The 21,765-nt window shown below is 37.7% G+C and overlaps 1 protein-coding gene across 3 annotated transcripts in view; it reads right to left on the minus strand.

The window, feature by feature from the left end:
* Positions 1 to 18,159, minus strand: part of LOC134754151 (neuralized-like protein 4) — a 41,983-nt gene extending 23,824 nt beyond the window's left edge. For 2 of the 3 annotated variants that reach the window (XM_063690254.1, XM_063690251.1), the window contains exons 1-14: positions 17,670 to 18,159; positions 16,506 to 16,607; positions 8,918 to 9,031; positions 8,375 to 8,536; positions 7,818 to 7,962; positions 7,668 to 7,734; positions 7,190 to 7,322; positions 6,185 to 6,340; positions 5,717 to 5,857; positions 4,961 to 5,048; positions 3,967 to 4,069; positions 3,579 to 3,755; positions 2,062 to 2,152; positions 1,205 to 1,322 (exon numbers count right to left, since the gene is read on the minus strand). In XM_063690254.1, the coding sequence (XP_063546324.1) occupies positions 1,205 to 1,322; positions 2,062 to 2,152; positions 3,579 to 3,755; positions 3,967 to 4,069; positions 4,961 to 5,048; positions 5,717 to 5,857; positions 6,185 to 6,340; positions 7,190 to 7,322; positions 7,668 to 7,734; positions 7,818 to 7,962; positions 8,375 to 8,536; positions 8,918 to 9,031; positions 16,506 to 16,607; positions 17,670 to 17,822 (1,750 nt within the window). In that variant the 5' untranslated portion in view covers positions 17,823 to 18,159. The remainder of the gene's footprint in view (positions 1 to 1,204; positions 1,323 to 2,061; positions 2,153 to 3,578; positions 3,756 to 3,966; positions 4,070 to 4,960; positions 5,049 to 5,716; positions 5,858 to 6,184; positions 6,341 to 7,189; positions 7,323 to 7,667; positions 7,735 to 7,817; positions 7,963 to 8,374; positions 8,537 to 8,917; positions 9,032 to 16,505; positions 16,608 to 17,669) is intronic. The other variant, XM_063690253.1, reaches the window with a different exon arrangement.
* Positions 18,160 to 21,765: the final 3,606 nt, after the last annotated feature.

Genomic DNA, 21,765 nt, shown 5'->3' on the forward strand with positions numbered 1-21,765 from the left:
ATTACTGTTTTTTGATGGACACTTTTCATACATAGAGATTTGGCTCCTTTATACAGTCTCCATGGTCGAAAGGTTAATAGATCGTAATTGCTATTCTGGTGAAGTTGTTATCATTTTATCTGCAGCAGTGTACTTCCTGTTTAACGAACACAACAAATAAGTAAATACCTATGTAAATAAAGAAATATTTGAGGACAATCTTAGAGAGATCGACCTAGCCCCAAACTAAGCAAAGCTTGTACCACAGTGCAAAAAGTATACAGTGGACCGACGTCTTTGACGTGTACCGAGCTACTAACAATGGCGAATGCATGCAGATCGGGTGCGCGCGGTACACCCCTCACCCCTCGCACCCCACACGATTGCCCTGTCTAGACTAGACGGCTTAGTCAAATGACTGTATTGTTTTATAGACTGTGCTTGTACTATGGGTACTAGGCGACGATACTACGACAATATACATATTTAAATAGATAAATACATACTTAAATATAAGTACATAGAAAACACCCATGACTTAGGTTAGGAACAAATATCCCTGTTTATCACACAAATAAATGCCCTTACCGGGATTCGAACCCGTGACCATCGGCTACATAGGCCCTCTAAGGTTGTCGTCAATAGAACTTGCAAATAATGTAAACGTTTGACACATAACCCAACATTTTTAGGGTTCCGTACCCAAAGGGTAAAAACGGGACCCTATTACTAAGACTCCGCTGTCCGTCTGTCTGTCACCAGGTTGTATCTCATTAACCGTGATACCTAGAGAGTTGAAATTTTCACAGATGATGTATTTCTGTTGCCACTATAACAACAAATACTAAAAACAGAATAAAATTAATATTTAAGTGGGGCTCCCATACAACAAACGTGATTTTTTGCCGTTTTTTTATGTAATGGTACGGAACCCTTCGTGCGCGAGTCCGACTCGCACTTGACCGGTTTTTTACGAAGGTTATTTTCCCAGAAATATTAATAATTAACATTTTTATTTTTAACTAAAGATCTATATAAATAAAAAAATTAAGTACTTATATAGACTGTTCATGGTTGTCCTTTTAAAGAGCGAAATTATGAAGTAATGAAGGTAAAATGGTTTGCTTGCATTATTTGCATGTTCTATTGGCGACGACTTTAGGCCAGACAGGTCGTCAAAAGTAAGAAGTGTTGATGTAGTAAATTTGTAATGAGCAGCACGCACCGACGAGCCCGAACACATGGTCGGGGATGTTGAAGGCCGCGGGCCCCTGGTCCACGCCGTTCACAAAGAAATGCAGTATGCCCATGTCCTTGCGCATCACGCCCACGGTGTCCCCCTCCTGCGATACACACGGATCCACGTTAACACAACATACTCGTACACGTACAGAACATCGACGCCCACGGGATGGGAGCCAGGTGCCCAGGTGGCTCAAGGTTCAAGTTAACCATAATATGTTATTTAGTTAATTGGCCAAAATACGTGTAGCTCCTGAATGCATGCTCTGCTTAATTTATTAAGATAGATAATTTTTTTATCAACTGATATGTCGGTTTAGGTACGGTCGAGTTATTCCAAAAATACATTGACTTGACTCGACGTTATAGTCAGTGTCTTAGAGGAGTTAGAGGTGTGTATATATTATTGGAATGTTGGCTTGTAAACATGTTTGTAAACTCGACCGTACTATTAATACCATTATCTAAAATTCTCGCATAACACAATGAAATTATTCCCTTAGTTACTTTTCCAGGCACGATCGCTCTAAAACTGCAAGAGCATAAAGCCCGAGTCAGGGTTAAAAAACCTAGAAAGTAGTCATCATTTGGTTTGCATTACGCCTAACAGAGAGCGGCGCGACAGTATCTCGCTCGCGAGATAGACTACGACCCGGCCCTCTCTAATTCATACAGTTAAAAAAAGACAGGTAGTTTATCTTGAGGGCGAGATACTGTCGCGCCACTCCTGTGCCAGGCCTACTGATAGTATAATAATTCGGCCAATAAGAGTTTTTAAATTAAAGGAAAAAATTGAAAAAAAAATATATATATATAATATTCAACAATAAGAGTACTCACCACGAGTCTGTTGAGATTCCTAACATATTGCGGTATGATGGTGGTCCCGTCTCGTATCACGTCTTCTCCGGTCATTGCCCAAGTGCCAGATCTATGGACAGACTGGTACTTTAGTTGATGAAGTCAACAAAGCAATTAAAATTAAACATTCTTAGTTACCACTAACCATTAATACACTTATAAACCTGATGTATTGGAAGAGTGGTATGCCAGTATTGCCAGTCAGGTTATGAGAGCTACTTGATTTTTTTTGGAAGCTTCTTTTAATAATAATAATAATAATAAAAGTTATTTATTTAGATAACGAAGATCCACATTTTGTTAGTTACATATTGCGTTACAGTTAGTTACATATTACGTTACAGTTTTGCGTTAGTTTCAAATTTTACGTGGCAAAAACTAATTGACTATTCTTATTTCCAACTATTCCTATTTCTAAAACATTTACATTCTTATTATTTTAATACTTATATAATTTGACATCACTTAATAATAATTAGTTGCCCGTTTATTTTTGTATTTAATACACTGACAAATTTCTGACAATTATCTGATTCAATTCGGCTTATATGTATAAAAACTACTAAATTGACCTACTTTTATATTATACACATAGATTTAAGATTAGATCCTAATATGCTTGTAATATTGCTATGCCCCCACGGGGTCCATGTGGAACTACCAAGACTTTGTAATACCTGTAAAACCATGGTTGCAATAAATAAATATGAAATATGACTTGATACAAGGTTAATTCAAAACCTGGCCGTTTCACACCACTCTTCTTCAATATATTTTTTTTATATAAACATTTTTTTATAAAAACATTTGTTTTATACATTTGATGGCTTGGGGTTTTTAACCATTTGAACGCTTTTCCTCAAGCGTCAAGACGTGGACTACACGCCAATATCTCGACTAGTGAATAACGAATATAAACCTTATCTGTCAGCAGGACAATTGCTTTGACCGCGTCCGCCATTACTACTTTAGTGGTCGCTGGCGTAGCAGGCACGACAGCACACGACCTATTCACTGGCTCTTGGCGTCCAAAATGTTAACAGCCCAGTAGTGTACAAATGTATCAGGGTTCTCAACTCAATACACTATCGACGAATTTTTCGACAGGGTGTCATCGATCCACACACACGACGTAAAAGTCTAATTTCGCTGTTTTCATGGGACATTATTTTCATTGAATCTTTATTTTTAATTTATTCATTATTATATGAATTACTATACACTATTTAAAATTATGTGACCAAATTTAGAATTATTTGAATTTATAATTACGACTGACATGATATATTATTGTATTTCCGTTTTTCGCTTTAAGATATATGTATGCTATGATTTGTTTTTAAGTTTAAACGATGTTTACTTTATGTATGTTAATTTTATTTTATGTACTCTGGACGTGTAATTTACTTTATCAATAAATATATGAATATGAATATTATATGATATAAACATTTCTTGTCAAATCATTTACTTTTACTTACTAATAAAACACTTACTTTGCGTTGCTCATTTTGTATGGAAATAATAAATCGTTTGAAGAATGCTGCGTGACCCCAATTTCAATGCTTCCGGCCCACTTAGGGATAACCAAGTCGAGACGCACTTGAAATAGTTCGTTTGTCCTCAGTGTGCGATTCGTCATCACTATCCCGTTATTGAAGTATTCGAAAGCACTGTAAATAAAGTCAACATACAATAAAATTAAAGTATAACCTCATATATTTTCTAACCAACATCCATTGCAGTTGCATTCATTCACTATACTTATAGTTGTGTTTTAGTAGTGACAGACAGCCATGTGACTGCAAAATACGTACAATAAAAAATTCTTTAGTCTACGTTTATTCTAGAAAAGCTTAATTATACATAGAAAATGATACTTACTTAGGCCTATGAGCAGTCTTACCATCATTAATAATAATAACATTCGAATCACGCAGCGTATGAAATAAAAGGCTATCTTCATCTAATCTTTGTCTTATCCTGCCTGTTGATCAGAAAAAATGTAACATTAATTAATAATTACTGAATGTACATTAATATTATTGAACAATACCGTAAATAAGTATATTAAACAAAATTGATATTTAATTATTTAATGACATTGCTCAGCCACACAGACACCATGAAAAGCCAGATGTGCAGTACATCTGGCTTTTCTTGGCGCCACATCACCGGCAGTGAACATGTTATATTACTATATATAATTATATTACTAAATATATTAGGAACAGTAGCCATACGACGAGCTTGTCACTGATATATTCGCTAGCGTGTGCGTAACTTACTTTCCATGCATCACGCTCTTACTGGCATATAAGTGCGAGCGAGATGTATAGAAAGTAAGTTACGCAGACGTTAGCGAATATGCCAGTGTCAGGTGAGTGACGAGCTCGTGGTAATAGACGTACAGGAGAAGGCATTTATTTATTGAAGTTTATAAATGGTGTGTAGCAGCGGCTACGTTGTGGCATAGAGTAACTTATACTAGAGCGGTACTGTCATAGTAAATTTTGTAACCCCAGTAAATTCACTGCCATCTGTCGACACACTTTAAAACTAAAAATAAAGATTTATAAAAATACGATAGAATGTATTTAAATATAGATAAATGATTTTTTTATTTGCATTAATTATTTTTATGATTTTGACCCATGTTCTTTCACTGATATGCGTTAAAATTGTTAAATAACAAACGAAACCGTCAACGCCATCTATACGACTGTAGGCCAAAACTAGTAGCGCCCTCTGAACGAGAATCAAATTTTCTTGATTTTCGAGGCACGTTTTTTCCTTAGACTGTATCCATCTATTACGGAGTTATATCTATCTTTGGTTGTGAGCAATATTGGATATGAATCGTGGAAAGTGATCTCACTCGGAGCAGGCAGCTCGGGAGCGCCGAGCACAACCGGCGCGTTGGTAACGGTCGTGTCCATTTCCTCACAAGGGTCCACTATAGTGACCTGGAACAAACGTTATAAAAGCCATTGTTTCAATTTCATTTCAGGATGGCGATTGGTAAAAGGTAATGTTTGTGTTGTGCAAATGTTGTTTGATTAACCAGTTGAAAAAATTAGAATAAAACTCAAAGTTGAACGTCGCATTGTCATATCCGATATAGGGCGTCCTTGTTTGTTTTAATAATTTTAATCAGGTATTCATATCTCGTTATTATATAATAGAATCTGTTTATATTTGCATACTTTTACAATATATAACGAAATCCAAATTAGGTCCCAATAACAAGAGCGTACGGGCATAATAGTACACAGGAAGAACTCAGTTTAGCCTGACCCTCGCACTCCTAATGGTAATTTAGTTAGGTACATGGAACATATAATTCGCGTGTCTATTCAAAACTGCCTCGGGCTAACAAAAGAAAAGAACGCCCATTTGAGACCTGCATGAAACTAGTTAAAGCGAGTTACTCGACGGTTTATACCTTTTATATTTCAGGAAAAAAAAAACAATTTCTACCTACTACTAGTCAACTTTAGGAACAAACAAACAGAGATATGGGGAAGCAAGACAAATTACACCTTTTCTCGTATTTCTATGTAGATTTAATAAGGGCAATTTCTCTACCTGACCTTAATAAACAGAAAACTAGGAGTCTACTTTTGCTACATACCTTTACAGTCATGCCATAGAGATCAACAACTCCCCAGACTTGTTGTTCCACTTTATCTGTGGCTATGCCTTGGTCCACGCCGTTGATAAAGTAATGCAGTTTGCCAGTGCTCTTTCTCATCATACCGACGGTATCCCCTTCCTGTCCATCAATTGTATTTATTTATTAGTTATTTATAACTAAATCCTTCAAGTGAACTTGTGCAACACAGGCTTAATTAAATTCACTAATACACTATATAAGTTCAAAAAAAATATTATTATTGTTGGATTCTGGGAACTTCGGTATATTTCAATCACGAATGGTGAAACAGTTCACTAGCATAGTCAGTTTATTAATGACATGTTACATCGGTGGATATTGCAAATAAATGTACAAAACATTTAATCAAAACTTAATCCTTTAAGTACAAGGACTTGATGTTAATCGACAATAAATAGTTGCGACTAGTATTGTATGGTTACTTACCCTCAGTTCATCAAGATTAAAGTTCCCGTACTCCATGCACATGCCGTGCCCATTCATGAGTACCTTGCAGCCCGACATCATGATCGTGCCGGACTCCATGTTCGTCATGGTAGATGGAAACCTGATTGTTGCCGGATTGTGAGATGTTACACCGACCTGCGTAACATGGCTTATTTTGTAAGGTTTACTCTGGTATTTCCGAAAAGCACCCGTAATACCATAGAATACAATAGAATATAAATATTTTTATTCGTAAACACACAAATCATCAATTAACATTGATTAACATATAAGAAGAAGATAGTAAGAATAAAAGTGTCTCGAAATCGCCTCATCTTAGCATGTTGCTGGGGACTTCTAGCGCTGATCTTCCGATGAAACCATTAAGTGGCCAAAAAAACCGGACGAGTGCGAGTTGGACTCGCCCACCGAGGTTTCCGTACAACAATGTTTTTTAGTATTTGTTGTTATAGCGGCAACAGAAGTACATCATCTATTACAGTTCATGAGATACAGCCTGGTGACAGACAGCCGGACAGTGGAGTCTTAGTAATAGGTCCCTTTTACACCCTTTGGGTATGGGACCCTAAAAAGTACCAAGTATCTATTTGGAATTACTCAAATACACCTGACATACATCACTTCATAAGCATGAGCTTGTGGGTAGTATCACATGCTGTTACAAAAATGCTTGTGCCGCACACTGGAATCCCACCTTTACATGATGGATGACAGCAGTTGTTGAACCTAGTATGTGGTCTTAATGAATGAATGAATCCTGCAGACTAGGGGCGGACGGATTCGTAAGACCATTGCAATTTTAGAGATCTATGATTTCAATTGATGGCAGTAAATTTTGTGATAACTCGTGCCTACGGTAAATTGTGGATAGCAACTAGTAATGTGCCAAGACGAAAAAGAGAACAAAAGCCCGAAGTACGAAATAGGATTTGGTAGGGAAAGAATTTAATAAAAGAGTAATATGCTAGTAGTGTAGTTTGTTACCTCAATGCTACCACTCCATTTGTCGACTAGCCTGTCGATGCGTATCTCAAACAGTTCGTTGTCATACAGAGGTCGGTGCGTCATCACTACGCCATTGTTGTAGTCATCTAAAGGCCTAGCCCTTTCTGCTGATCTGTAGCGCAACCAACACACAATGTTTGTACATGTACATGCGAGGATCAACTCTTTTTTGTTATTCTGTCCCGTCACTCAGGCGACAATAGTAGAAAGATTTCCTTTATGGAAAGGGTTTATAAATGCCATAAAAATGTATGTTTAGTTATTTTAAATACTATACTCGTTCGTAAAACCAGCGTTTAAAAAGTGACCCAGGCGGCCGTAACTATGGCAACGAGTGACAAGAAAAAAGTCGATTCACCCATATTCTCATGCATTTTATATCTGACACTATCAAAAACGAAAGCTTTTTCAAGAAGAAACTTTTACTTAATACCGTAAAAACTGTAATTACACTTACTTATTATTAGCTGATAATTTGACAAGTATCCCACATCTTGGGTGAAACCTTAAACGATCCTGTGCTACTGTAAAGAAAACACCTTTTAGTTTTACAATTTACATACATCAGGCAAGCTGATAACAAAACACATATATAAGAGTGAATTACCAAGAGCACAGGCACCCTCAGAGGCCATCGGGACATAGACATGTTGAGACGGCTTAGGTTGCAACAGGTCAGGAGGTTGGTTCAGAGGCACGACATCCATGTCACTACATGTTAAAGTGTCATCATTGTTGGGATCCTCTTCCAACTGCAACAATAGGTTTTCAATTATCAACTGTAATACGGCCCGGACGCGGACGGAGCAGCGTGGCCGGAAGGCCTAGAGGTCAAAAACGTTAGCCGCGTAAGCTAAAGACGCCGGTTCGATTCCGGCCTCGGCCACTGGAGGGTTTAGTAATATTTTTTTTAGTATGTATATGAAATCTATTTCAGTTTATAATTTATACATTGCAGTCAGTGTGACTACTTAAATACTACTTAAATATTTTAGAAAACTAATTTGATTTGCTCCCTAGTTAAATAGGTATTAAGTTATTACTACACAGTAACCAACCGTTAGTGGGTAGTAATAACTTAATACACAAAGTAAGATAATAGGATGATTCCTGATTGTAAACTAAAAATTATATACTCTGACATCAAGAAATAAAAATTGATACCTGATCTATACTGGTTTCCATAATAGGCCTCATGCCATGTACATGAGTGATAGAAGCTTGAACACACTGTCCATATAAATCTATGACGGCAAACAGTTTACTAGGCAGGTCCTTAGCTGCCACCCCAAGGCATCGACTATTCACATAAAACAATAACTCCCCCTGTAACATAATACAATTTGTAACATTGATAATCGGGTTTTTAATGAAGATTATAAATAATAATAAAGATTAATTAAAAAAATTAGCTAATTTAATGTATTTTCGTGATCACAATCATGTATTCTTAAAAACCGGCCAAGTGCGAGTCGGACTCGCGCACCGAGGGGTCCGAGGGTTCCGTACTTTTTAGTATATGTTGTTATAGCGGCAACAGAAATACATAATCTTTGAAAATTTCAACTGTCTAGCTATCACGGTGGTTCATGAGATACAGCCTGGTGACAGACAGACAGACGGACAGCGGAGTCTGAGTAATAGTGTACGGAACCCTAAAAAACAAATTTTATAAAGAAGGTGTTACAGCAATACCACTAATTTTACCTTGGCTGTTTTCATAACACCAACACAGTCTCCCTCGCTAAGTGTGTCGAGCTCGGGACCATAGGAATTAACAAGTGTCACACCATCCTTCACGATTGAGCTGCCAGACATTATCTGTTACATAGAAAGCAATCAAATATAAGTTTGATACCTTTCTTACTTAATCAAATACCTGTATAAATTTTTATGTGTTGAGTGAATTAAATAATAATATCTATAAAATACATTGGGTACATATCATCTTCACCTTTTATTTTATGTTTAAATGACAGGAACTTATTGTTTGAAGGTAGCAATAAATGGTAAGTAGCCCACTAAGTACAGTTTATTATTATTATTTATTAATTTATACATTTTATATTTATTTTGTGAGTATCTACATAGACTGTCACTGTGCGTAATTAAGAGGAATTTCCAATCGCGAACGCTGCGGATGTAGTGAGCTCCCTGCCGAGGTTTCCCCGAGGGGCTGCAGTATGGTGTTCATCAAAAAAAGAGTGTACAGGTTTTAAAGGGTCGGCAACGCGCGTGTAACATCTCTGGTGTTGCAGGCGTCCATAGGCTACGGCAAAGATAGATATAACTCCGTAATAGATGGATACAGTCTAAGGAAAAAACGTGCCTCGAAAATCATGAAAATTTGATTCTCGATCACATGGCGCCACTAGTTTTGGCCTACTCTCGTATCTTATCTTATCTTATAGTTTCGGGGGCCCTTACGGATACACTTCGACCCATAGGGATCTTTTGTGCAGTTACCCCCTAGGAAAGATCCGTCCGCTACTCAAGAGCCTTCCCCACCATCTCCATATGCCGGATGATGGACCTTATGGGTAGCTTTTTGAATTCCTTTGGTACCAGGTAGCCTGTTCCAAAGTCCTTCATTCTTTGTCTGGCGAGGGCGTGACATTCACACATAATGTGTTCTATTGTCTCTTCCTCTTCGCCACACATACGACAATCGGTGTTGTTAGTGTGCCCCATCTTGGCCAGGATTCCCTTGACCCCGTAATGGCCAGTAAACACCCCCGATATTATTTGGAGTTGCCATTTGCTAAGTTTCCAAAGCTTTTTGCTCCAACCAGACTCTACCCCTTGTATAAAGAGCTTTGAGTGCTTTAGACCCGTCAGACTGTCCCATTCTTCCTGGTGTTTGGTCTTAGTAAGGTCTTTGATAGCCGTTGTGATGGTTCCCTGTGAGAGCCCCACGAATGGTTCCGGACCTATAAGGTTGTTTGCAGATCCGGCTCTGGCAAGTTCATCTGCATTTTCATTGCCCATGAATCCCTCGTGCCCTGGGATCCACACCAGTTGCACTTTGTTTTGCCTTCCAAGCTTGTTCAGAGCTTGGATGCCATTGTATACCAGTCTAGAGTCCACTCTAGGCGCCTTAAGCGCTTTGAGTGCAGCTTGACTGTCGCTGAGAATATAGATATTCTTCCCTTGGGTTTGCCTAATCACTGGAGTGTCGAACGGTCGACTCCCGACCGATTTTAAAAATCCGCGAGTGTCAAGCTGTCGACTCCCGACCGATTTAAAAAGTTCGCAAGTGCTATGGCGTCGGGAGTCGACGGATTGGTCACAATTGGTCATTGCATATTTGGCGGGAAATTCAACGTTTGCGCGCGCAGCTAAGCTGCGTAAACTTTATCAATAAATTATTATGGAAAACACAAGAAACATTTCCAGCAATAAGAACAAGTGTCTCTAATATAAATATTCGTAGAAACACATTGATTTATAAAGCGTCTGGACACAGGGCAATCATCAAATATTTGGTGCTCAATAAAACATGATTTTAAGTGTTTATCTATTTAAAGAAGTGTATGCGGATTTAATATAATATGCCTGGGTAAGTAATAAACAGTTTACAATAGTTTTACCGTCCATTTGTTATGTTTTTACATATTACTTTGGTATTTTATTTCTAAGAATCGGGCCATGAACGAGTTTGGTTCTGAGGATTTGGGCGTTTATTTAGGTATATATAATACTAATAACCTAAAGTAAAACTAAAATCGCTGGGTTAACTATTTGGCAACGATAGTCTAAAATATTTTAATTGAAAACTCAATAATATTTCATTTAAAAGTGCCGTACTCGACATACCGACACTCAAGATTCAAGGTCGCGAGTGTGGCCATTTTGTTCAGTTTTAAAAGAAGATAGAAAAGTATGGATAATACTTCTGTTTAGTGTTTATTTTTTTTATCTCGTTAGATTTGGTTAAAGATTTTTTTTACGCTAAAGCGATTTGGCTTGTACTAACATGCATGTATGTTTATTTGCTTTGCTTTGATTCTAATGAAATGCACGCACGCGAGGAGGAAGAAGCAGAAGTAGAGGTGTGCGTACTCGTGGTGGTAGAGGGTGCAGCACATGCTACATATTATTCAAAGCCAATAACCAAATACCTCATAGAGAATTCCGATGCCACTTGATCAGAGAACTAATAGAGCGCCACACCCCACGTCTTCCGATCCATGCACCACCTGCCAGCTCTGCCAGTACAAAGGTGTACAGCGAGCGACAACACCACCTGGCTGAATACCCGTTCATACCGCATAGTAAAGGACGCCACCGACTAGTGTGTGTTGTATCCAAAAAAAAGCGCACAACTATGTACTGTGTGGGCTGCAACAAACCTGTTTATTTCTCCCCTTGCTTTGTAAATATGCACTAATATTTTGTAAGTATCTACTTACACACACTAAAATAAAGTATTTAGCTTATATACATTATTTTAGTGTAAGTATCATTTATGCATATATTACTAGATTTTGCCCGTGACTTCGTCTGCGTGGACTTAGTAACCACAGCTAGAGTAAGAATAGCGCCTGGATATAGTCTAATGGCAATCATTCAATTTGAGCGTATTCTTAATTGTTTAAACGAATTATCAGGCAATTCATTAATTATCTCAATTACACCCCGCTTTTCACCCTCTTCCTCTTATGGGACGATTTTCGGAATAAAAACTATCCTGTGTCCTTCTCCGGGACTCTATGCCAAATTTCAACTAAATCGGTTCAGCGGTTTAAGCGTGAAGAGGTAACACACAGACAGACAGACATACACACTTTCGCATTTATAATATTAGTATGGAATGGAAGTATGGATGGACGTGTACCATATCTTTGTACGTTTCTTTGTATAATTTGAATCCCTATTTTTACACACATGTAAAAGTTTTGCATGCGTTTGGTTACTTTAATTTAACGCACTAGCAGATACAAACGTAAAAGCAGAAAGAAGCGGCTGCCACAGCTCTTCGTTTGAAAAATCTAAACCTATGGATATCTTTCAGCTCATCGCACAAGAAGATCTATGAAAATACGATCTCAAAACTGCCCATGCTGGAAGCGCCTATCGACAAAATACCAAAAACTATGATCTTTTGGAGAGATTACGCCATATCGTTAACAGAAAATCCGAAAGAAGCACTAAACCAAATAAACCTAAGAATATTTACAGATGGCTCAAAAACAAATGAAGGGACAGGATGTGGTGTCTTCTCAGAGGACCTGAACATACACATCATAAAATCCCTTGGTGAACACAATACGGTATTCCAAGCTGAATATGTAGGAATAATAGAACCTTGCAATGCTATTACAAGACGACAAGTGAAACTCGAAACTATACTAATACTGTCAGACAGTAAATCGGTACACTTACTTCAGAGCTTATACTTGAATGTCATCGGAGTCTCACTGAAGTGAGCAAAGACGGCAACAAAGTAACAGTACAATGGATAAAGGGGCATAGTGGATCAAGAGGAAACGGTGCAGCGGATGAACTGGCCAGGAAAGGTTCAGAAAAACATATGGACCCGAGCCAATCATTCCCCTACCAATATCCTACATACACAACCAGCTAGAACAACATCACAGACAACTGCACAACAAGTACTGGAATGAAATGAAGACCATGCAGGCAAACCAAAGAAATTCTACCGAAACTGAACCACAAGCTTACCAAAATATTACTGAAAACACCAAGAATTCAACTACGTAAAATAGTACGATTAATAACAGGACATAACACACTAAACAAACAGCTACATAATATGGGTAAAACTGACAGCCCCATGTGCAGAGCGTGCATGGCAGAAGAAGAAACAACAAAACATATTCTCCTAGACTGTAAACAGGTAGAAGTATATAGGAGCAAATACCTAGGGAATCCATGCACACTAAAGGAGGCAACTAGCAACCTGAAGACTTTGCTCGGCTTCGTAGAGGAGCTGGGGTAGTTAGAGTAGCGCTACCTCGTTTCACGCAAAATAGGCACATTGGATGTCGAGTTGCGGAAAATGCCCAGCAATACTAACTAACTAACTAAAACGTAAAAGTTTCAGTTTGGCTATATTTGTTTTTAATCTAGCTAACCACTGTTTTTTTTATTAAGCTGGGCTAAAATTTGTACAATTTACCTCTTATTAGTAGTTCACATTCAACATAAAAAAATATCAGAAGTCGTATCCATACTAATGTAGCCCTGGTAAAAAAGTGTTAGTAATAATTTTTTCGATTTTTGTCACAGTGTTATGCAGTTTTCTAATAAAAAAAGGCATTGTATTTATTAATTTTTGTAATGTTATTTAATATAGTTGTAAAACCTACAAATTGTAATTTGAACAACTTTAGGAACTTGGTATTATGAAACAATGTACGAAGGTCATCTTTCTACTTTAGCTTTCAAGTGCCATATTAATCGACTCATTTTTTTTTAAATCGGAAGTTTTGTTACTAAAGTCGGTGAAAATACATATTTTATGAGGCATTCTGCAAAATAAATATATAATTTGAAACGCTTGATTAATAAATGATAACAAAACAAGATTTGAAACATTTCTCAGTTTTTGACTGATGTTTTACGTGACAGATTTCAGATCCAACTTTGACATGCTTGTAATGTATAAAAGATTTATGCAAAGGTATAATTTTATTACCTTTCCTTGTATATACATGTGTAATACTGTAAATCAAATTCATTTTCTTTGAAATAGTGCTTTTATTTTGTATTTCTTGACTCTTCTATATAAAAATCCGGAAAACTTTTGCTCGGCCTATAATTAAATGAGGACTAGCGAATTGCACATATATCGAAAATATATGTTTGTCAACTTAATTAATAGCCTATCTCATACTTATTATAGCGCCATGCGTTTTATGTGTAACCTTCATACAAAAATAAACAATAATCGTCAAATTTGTAACACCCGCCAATTTCTTAATGACCACCCGTCAGACCCTCTGACACTCAAGCATTTTCGCGCAAAATGGCGCCGCCACTTGACAGCTTTTTGATGTAACAGTGCTGCCACCCGAAGGGCTAACTATATTCTCATGTGCACAGGCAATTATAGCGTATGTCTCGGCTTGGAAGACAGTGGCGTAATTGCCCATGCTTATGCTACTACTAAAGTCATTTGCATAAATGCCTGCCCCAGTACCAGAATCTGTCTTGGACCCGTCTGTGTACCATATGATGTCATTTTCATCAGACATTGGTGCTTCAAGACCTTCGGTCCATTCAGCCCTTGTTAGGACTTTAACATTAAAATTCTTACGGAACACAAACTTGAGTTGCATCTTATCGCAGCCCATATTCGTAATCCTTTTCATGAAATTGTCACATTCCATGTTTGTGTGTTCAGTCTTTGACTTGTTATCGCTCCAGACTCTCCAGAGGCCTGTCAAAGCCAGCCTGTGTAACGATTTCCGCGCCTCAGATTGTATCACTAGGTGCAGCGGCGGGAGGTCTAGTAGTACCTCCATCGCCGCTGTTGGCGTCGTTCTAAACGCGTCAGTAATAGCCATGCACGCCGTTCTTTGTATTTTCGTAAGGGCATCCCTGCATGTGCTCTTTAGTGTCCTTGGCCACCATGCCAGGCATCCGTACAGAATGATAAGTCTTACCATCATGGTATAGATCCATCTCAGTACCTTTGGGTTTAAACCCCACGTTTTGCCATATGCCGTTCTACACATTCCAAACACCCTCAGTGCCTTGGTTATGGTAGTTTCGACATGCTTTTTCCAGTTCAGTTCTTTATCTAGTGTTAAACCTAGATATTTCACTTCATCGGACATTTCCAGTACTCTTCCATAAAGCTTCAGCTGTTTCATGCCGTTAAGGGTCTTTTTCCTGGTAAACGGTACTACTACTGTTTTGCCAGGATTGATGGAGAGTTGATGATGGTTGCACCACCTCTCCACTTGCTTCAGTGCTGTATTCATGATTTCCGATACCGTTCCCGGGAATTTCCCGTTTACAAGAATCACTAAATCATCTGCATACCCTACCGTGTATTACTCTCGTATAGAGGGCGTTGACTGTTTCGTTTGTTATTTATAATTTTAACGCATACCAGTGAAGGAACATGGGTCAAAATCATATAAAAATAATTAATGCAAATAAAAAAAACATTTATCCATATTTAAATACATTTTACGTATTTTTATAAATCTTCATTTTTAGTTTTAAAGTATGTCGATACATGGCAGTGAATTTAAAGTGGTTACAAAATTTACTATGACAGTACCGCTCTATCTTATTATATCCTCATTGGCTACGGTGACCGCTTACCATCAGGCGGGGCGTATGCTTCTTTGCCACCGACGTGGTATTATAAAAAAGACTAAATGAGACCAAATATTTTGTATTTATTTAATAATATTTTTAATGGGCTGTATTTTATGGAAAACAATATCAATATGGTAATATAATGTAAATATTTTATCATCTGATCTTCTTAAGGCCGATTTGCATTTCACTTAGGTAAAATTAACATCATTTCTGAGTAATTCATCTTCATCTACATAATCTTTAACACTAGCATTTTATGCAAAATTTTACATATTTGAATCTAAGATAAATATTGAATATTGATATAGTCACCCGTTGACCACGAACGCTGTAAAGAGTTCGAAACGTCGGGATGTATTATAAATTCAATATACGCGATATAATCCGTTTTCATAGTTTTATTTCATAAATATTGAAATTATTCATCACATCAAACAAAGGAAGTGAATAACACAACTCCACTGCAATTTATTTTTCATCTCTCCTGTTTGGAAAGTTCACCTTTCATAGGCTGATAGCCGGGAGGAAAATTGCTTTTCCCACTCTAGGGTGGAAAGTAATTCTAATACAAATATGCCTGGCAAAGCTATTAATTTTTCGAATTGTTCACATTTTACCATAATCTTCAACTAATTTTATTTCATTGTTGTTATGTGGTTTACCTATAATTTGTTCTACGAAATATACTTACCAATAATAAACAATTTGCTTAATAATTTGTTCTAAAAAAATATATGTACTTGCCAATAATAAACCTACATTTCTTGTGTTTGAAGTTCCTCATAGTCGAAATGAAAAGTAGTGTTTAACTCGGATAAAAGTAACCATCTCACCCTCGAACTATTGGAGCTCTCACTTCGTTCGAGCGCCGAAATATCTTGGCTGAAGTGGTTCTTTTTCCACCCTCGGTTAACAATCTACTATTGCTAGAGGTAGGTTTATTTCAAGGAATAATATAACAAATAATTTATAAATAATATACAACAAGTCATACCCAAGCTGTATTCCTCAATTTTGTAGCTGTTGCCGGCAGTTCCATGAACTCCGGGTCCAGGGTGGTGACTCCAATTTCAAGGCTTCCATTCCACACATTGACCTACTCAACAACAGTTACATAATGTTATTACGACAATTAGTAGTATATCATGAGCAGACATGGGATTAAATTCTAGGGTGCAAAAGGAGGGTGAGCTAATTGGCCCTTTTGACGAGTTTGTCCTTGTTTTTTTTTTTTCACAATATTTTAGTTTTTTATAAAAAAAATTAAACCGAGATTTGACAAGTCTCGCCATACAAAAAATGGAGTATATAAAAAATCCTTTCCGATGGTATGCTGCTTATTCTTATTGGTTCCAGGGCCAGTGTCCATACAAATCTGCCATAGCAACATGTCAGTAAAGGAGGATTCCTTTAATAACCTATGTTGCTTAACTCAATTATCAATGCAATTAGTGTGTTTGTTTGCATAAATAAAAAATTTATTGAAACATTAAGCAAAATACTAACTCATTTTCATTTTTCTTTATTTTCAAAGGATTTTTGAAAGTTCACTCATAATTTTTTCTATTCATATAAAATCAGCATTGTGTAAACCTTATCTTATCATCAACCCCAAAATAATATACTGTTAAATGAGACTGGGGGGGCTAGGAGGATATAACCAAGGGAGACGCCACGTCTGTAATTTTCTGTCACAGAAAGGGGGGTGGTCTGTGTTTTCTGTACAAAAAAGTCTGCCGATTTTTGCGGGGGAGGGGAACGTTAAATGTATGTAACGTAAAAATAGCCATGTCAGATAAACATCAGTCCATACATTGTGTATGACCATTGGCCGGGTATTTTCGACAGAGGGGAATGCCTGTTAATGGCTACTCCGTTTGGTTATATCCTCCTAGCTGGGGGGCAATCACTAGTATTAGGAGAAAGACTACAAAATTTACTATGACAGTACCGCTCCATCCTATTATATCCTCTTTGGTTCAGTGTATTAATTTGACATATATCACATATTGTAGGTATGCTAGTGCATTATTATAGTAGCCCCCGAAAGTCAATATATTTTTATTACACATAAAAAAACTGATCATTGACTGCACATGTAGGTGAACACCAAGACACTGCAGACACAAAACAAGAATTCACAAAATGCTGCACTTACCTTTCTGTCAATACACACTTCAAACATAACATCATCCTTCAAGGGTTCTGCGCTAAGTATCAAGCCATGATTGAACTCAACAAAATTTCTTACAGCTGTAGTGTTGTCATTTAGAAGTGTGACTCTGTCACCACACCTTCTATGAAATCTCATTGTTTACTCTCGCTCCTTCAGCCATACATACTGTAACTATAGCATTTGGGCTCTTAATGAGCTTAAAGTCCCTTTACAGCTAAACATCATAGTCTCTTCTATTTATTTACACAATTTCTTCATTGCCGCATTCTCACTCCACACCCCATGGTGGTGGGGTGTTAATTACTTTTAAAACCCCTGTCATTCATTACAATGGACTAGAAACACTATTGAAAATATATAATAAAGAACACATCACATCAGATCTTTGCGTTTGTCTTTAGACGATAAACAGTCCAGTTTTATTTTATGATTTCCCAATTTTAAAAGGAAGTCATACGAAAAGTAAAGTCACTGAAAATGTTCGTTTTTTTTTTTTCTTCTTCTTGGTGGACTTGAGGGCGGTGTTGCCCGTAGCCAACGTCATGTAAAAGGGTAGGAAATAACGCGGAAAAAAAAAGTGGTCAGGTCAGGTACACAATAAATAAATAAATACAAAGTGGTAAAAAATAAAATAAACTATTTTTTTATATTATTACGCAAAATGAAGCAAGTTAAGATATTTTTCTCAAAAATGGACGGCAAAGTCGACGTTGCCGGTTAAAAAGTAGTTCGCGAAGTGCGTAGTTTATGGTCAGTCAAAAAATTAAAAAGTTAAAAATATTGCAGTCTCGATTTCGGGACTGCAATGTTGCATACAAATTCCATTATTTGTCGAGTTCCAAACTTTTTAAAAGTTGAAGTGGCCATATCAAATGAAGGCATAGGTCCATTAAACAGCCAAACAGATGATCAGTACTTATTATTATAATGTTGGTACCGCGACTATTTAGGTGTCTCAAATAGGTTGGCGTATTTTTAGCAGAAAAATACACTTCCATTTTTAATTAAAAAAATAAAACGGCGGCAAAGCAAATCTTTTTACTTTTTTCTGTGAAAATATATACATAAGAACGTTGCTTCTGTAAAATATTTCTATTATATTTGCATTTATTGCGCCATTTTTGAGAAAAGCACTATATATGACTCGGCTGGAAGGCTACTTGCTGGCTTCGGATTCAATTAAACGGACTCCCAAGGTCGTCCGTTTAAAACGAATCCTCAGCCAGCAAGTAGCTACTTCCGAGCCTCGACAATAATGTACTAATAAAGATCAGGATCAATAAGTAAGGAAGGGATGTCTGTTGACAAGGGAATATGTTTGGATTGTAAAGCTTCCATAAAAACAGTTCGATCGTTTAAAGCCTTTAAAGGACAAGAGAAATATATATGATTGATATCAGCCACCTCAGCACCACAGTCACATTTAGGATTATCTATAAATTCAAACCTCGCAAGATGAGAAGGAGCACTTGTATGGCTCAGTCTCATTCGTGTTAAACATGATATTTCGCGTCTATTAAATTTTTTATTGTAAAACCATGGCTTTAAAGGGATGTCGTTTTGAATCTTAAGATAATAGCTTCCGGATTCCAAGCTGCTCCAAAACCAAAAGAACTGCCAGGCTAACCTGAGATCTTTTGGGGAGCAACAGAAGATCATTACAATAGTTTTAAATATGGAAATATATCACCAGAAGCAACAGCATCTACGGCCAGACGATCAGCTTTCTCATTTCCGGGAATGCCACAATGACTCGGCACCCATACAAAGTTTACAGTGAGCCCTTTCTTTTCGCATTTTAATAAGATGTCTCGGATGTCATATAACAAAGGGTAATTGTTTGACATTTTAAAAGGTGATTTTAATAAAATTTGGAGGCAACTTCTAGAATCGGAAAAAATTACACATTTATTTAACTTGGCAAACATACTCAACCGCTTTATAGTAAATACCAAATAGTTCTCCAGTGAATACCGAAGATTCTGGAGGCAGTTTAATTTAAGTGACGCAGCTATGCGGTGGATTGAGATAGCAATATCACGTGCTCCCTCTAACGCATAAATGCGTCCCTTAGACTGACCGACGCTGGGCCATTGTGTACTGGGGCCTTAAGGCCAAAGACATTCTATATTAAATAACAAGACTGTGTACTGAAGATTTTTGACTAACCATAGTTGAACCGTATTTAGCTAATATAAGGCCTCATTAAATAAAAAGCGTTTTAATGACACAAATGGATACATGTGAATGTGGTGTGTGTGTGTGTGTGTGTGTGTGTGTGTGTGTGTGTGTGTGTGTGCGCGCGTGCGCGTGCGCGTGCGCGTGTGCGTGTGCGTGTGCGTGTGCGTGTGCGTGTGTGTGTGTGTGTGTGTGTGTGTAATGTGTGTTGAATGTGTATTTATTCACACCACAGATTATTAACTAGTATTCATACGATGGCGGTGGCGCTTTTTATTAAGCGTTGTTGGATTTTCGACTTTAAGCGCTGGTCGTTAAATCTAATTTAGCGTGCGGACGGATTAAAGCGCATTTTAACGCGCGTTGTCAAACGCAACTTGTCACTGTCAGTATGTAAGAACAATGAAAATTATACTGATCCCCTTCTTTAGGGTGCTAGTAAAAAAAAACACAACCGAATTGAGCTCAGAATAATGATTATTCTGAGGAATTGAGAACCTCCTCCTTTGAAATCTGAAGTCGGTTAAAAAGCAATAGCACGCTTGCCCTCTAAATGCACTCAAGGTCCTGATGGGATTCCTCAGTATTTAGTCAAAGACTGTCGAGAAGTATTTGTCCGGCCTTTACACGTAATCCTAAACCGTGCCCTAGACTCGAATATATTTCCCTCGGCCTGGAAAATAACTATAAAGTACTACCGATACACAAGTCAATTCATAACTACAGGCCAATCGCGGTGCTATCTATATTTGGAAAAATCTTTGAAAGTATCCTCCACTCACACATAAATCAGCAGCTCAAAGGTTGGTTTTGTGATGAGCAGCATGGCTTCTTATCAAAGCGTTCGACCTCAACAAATCTTATAAACGCAACAACCTTAATTGCCAACAGCCTAGATAATAGAAAACAGGTCGATGTTGCCTATTTTGATTACCGAAAAGCCTTCGACACTGTAAATAATGACGTACTTCTCGGAAAGATGGCTTTAGCCGGATTTTCCTATCTGCTCCTAACACTTTTAGCCTCTTACTTGTCAGGGAGGCAGCAGTATGTCCAATATAGCCAATGCAGGTCCAATGTGTACCCAGTACCCAGTGTCAGGGCAAGGTAGTAACCTGGGCCCTCTCCTTTTTCTGGTCTTAGTTAATGACCTGCCATCAAATATTAGGCACTCCAGTTGCTTGATGGTTGCCCATGACCTATTATTAGTCAAACCGGTTAGTGACCAGGAAGATTGTGTAAGGTTGCAACAAGACATTGACAGTGTCTGTGCTTGGAGTGCCCAAAACAAATTGTCATTGAACATACAAAAATGCTCGATCATATCGTACACTCGTGCGCGCCATCCTCAGCAATATAACTACTTGATTGAAAATAATCCTCTACAGCAAGTTACATCCGTTCGTGATCTTGGCACAGTATTTGATCAACAGCTTACATTCAATGACCATATTGTCAGCGCCAGTAAGGCTGCAAGTAAATGCCTAGGTTTCGTAATACGCCAGTCAAAATTTTTCAGTGCTCAGACCGCCCTCAGAGTACTGTACAACGCGTATGTACGAAGCCGGTTTGAGACGAATGCGATAATTTGGAGTCCCCACGAACAACAGTACATACTGATGTTGGAAAGAGTGCAGAAATCGTTCATCCGCCACCTATTCAATAAACTCTACGGTTATTACCCCTACATGTACCCCAGTCTGTATATACTTCTCTTGAATCCAAAAGAAACGTGGCACTTGTTAGATATTTTTATCTTCTAATCCGTGGTCAAACTCATAACCCTCATTTACTAGCCCTTGTCCCGTTTCGAGTACCAGCCCACAGCAGTATTCAGTTGCGCCCTAGTCGCCGTGCGCTGTTCGCAGCCCCGAAGGCGCGGACTCGGGCACAGTCCCAC

The sequence above is a fragment of the Cydia strobilella genome, chromosome Z (assembly GCF_947568885.1).
Source record: "Cydia strobilella chromosome Z, ilCydStro3.1, whole genome shotgun sequence".
Taxonomy (NCBI): domain Eukaryota; kingdom Metazoa; phylum Arthropoda; class Insecta; order Lepidoptera; family Tortricidae; genus Cydia; species Cydia strobilella.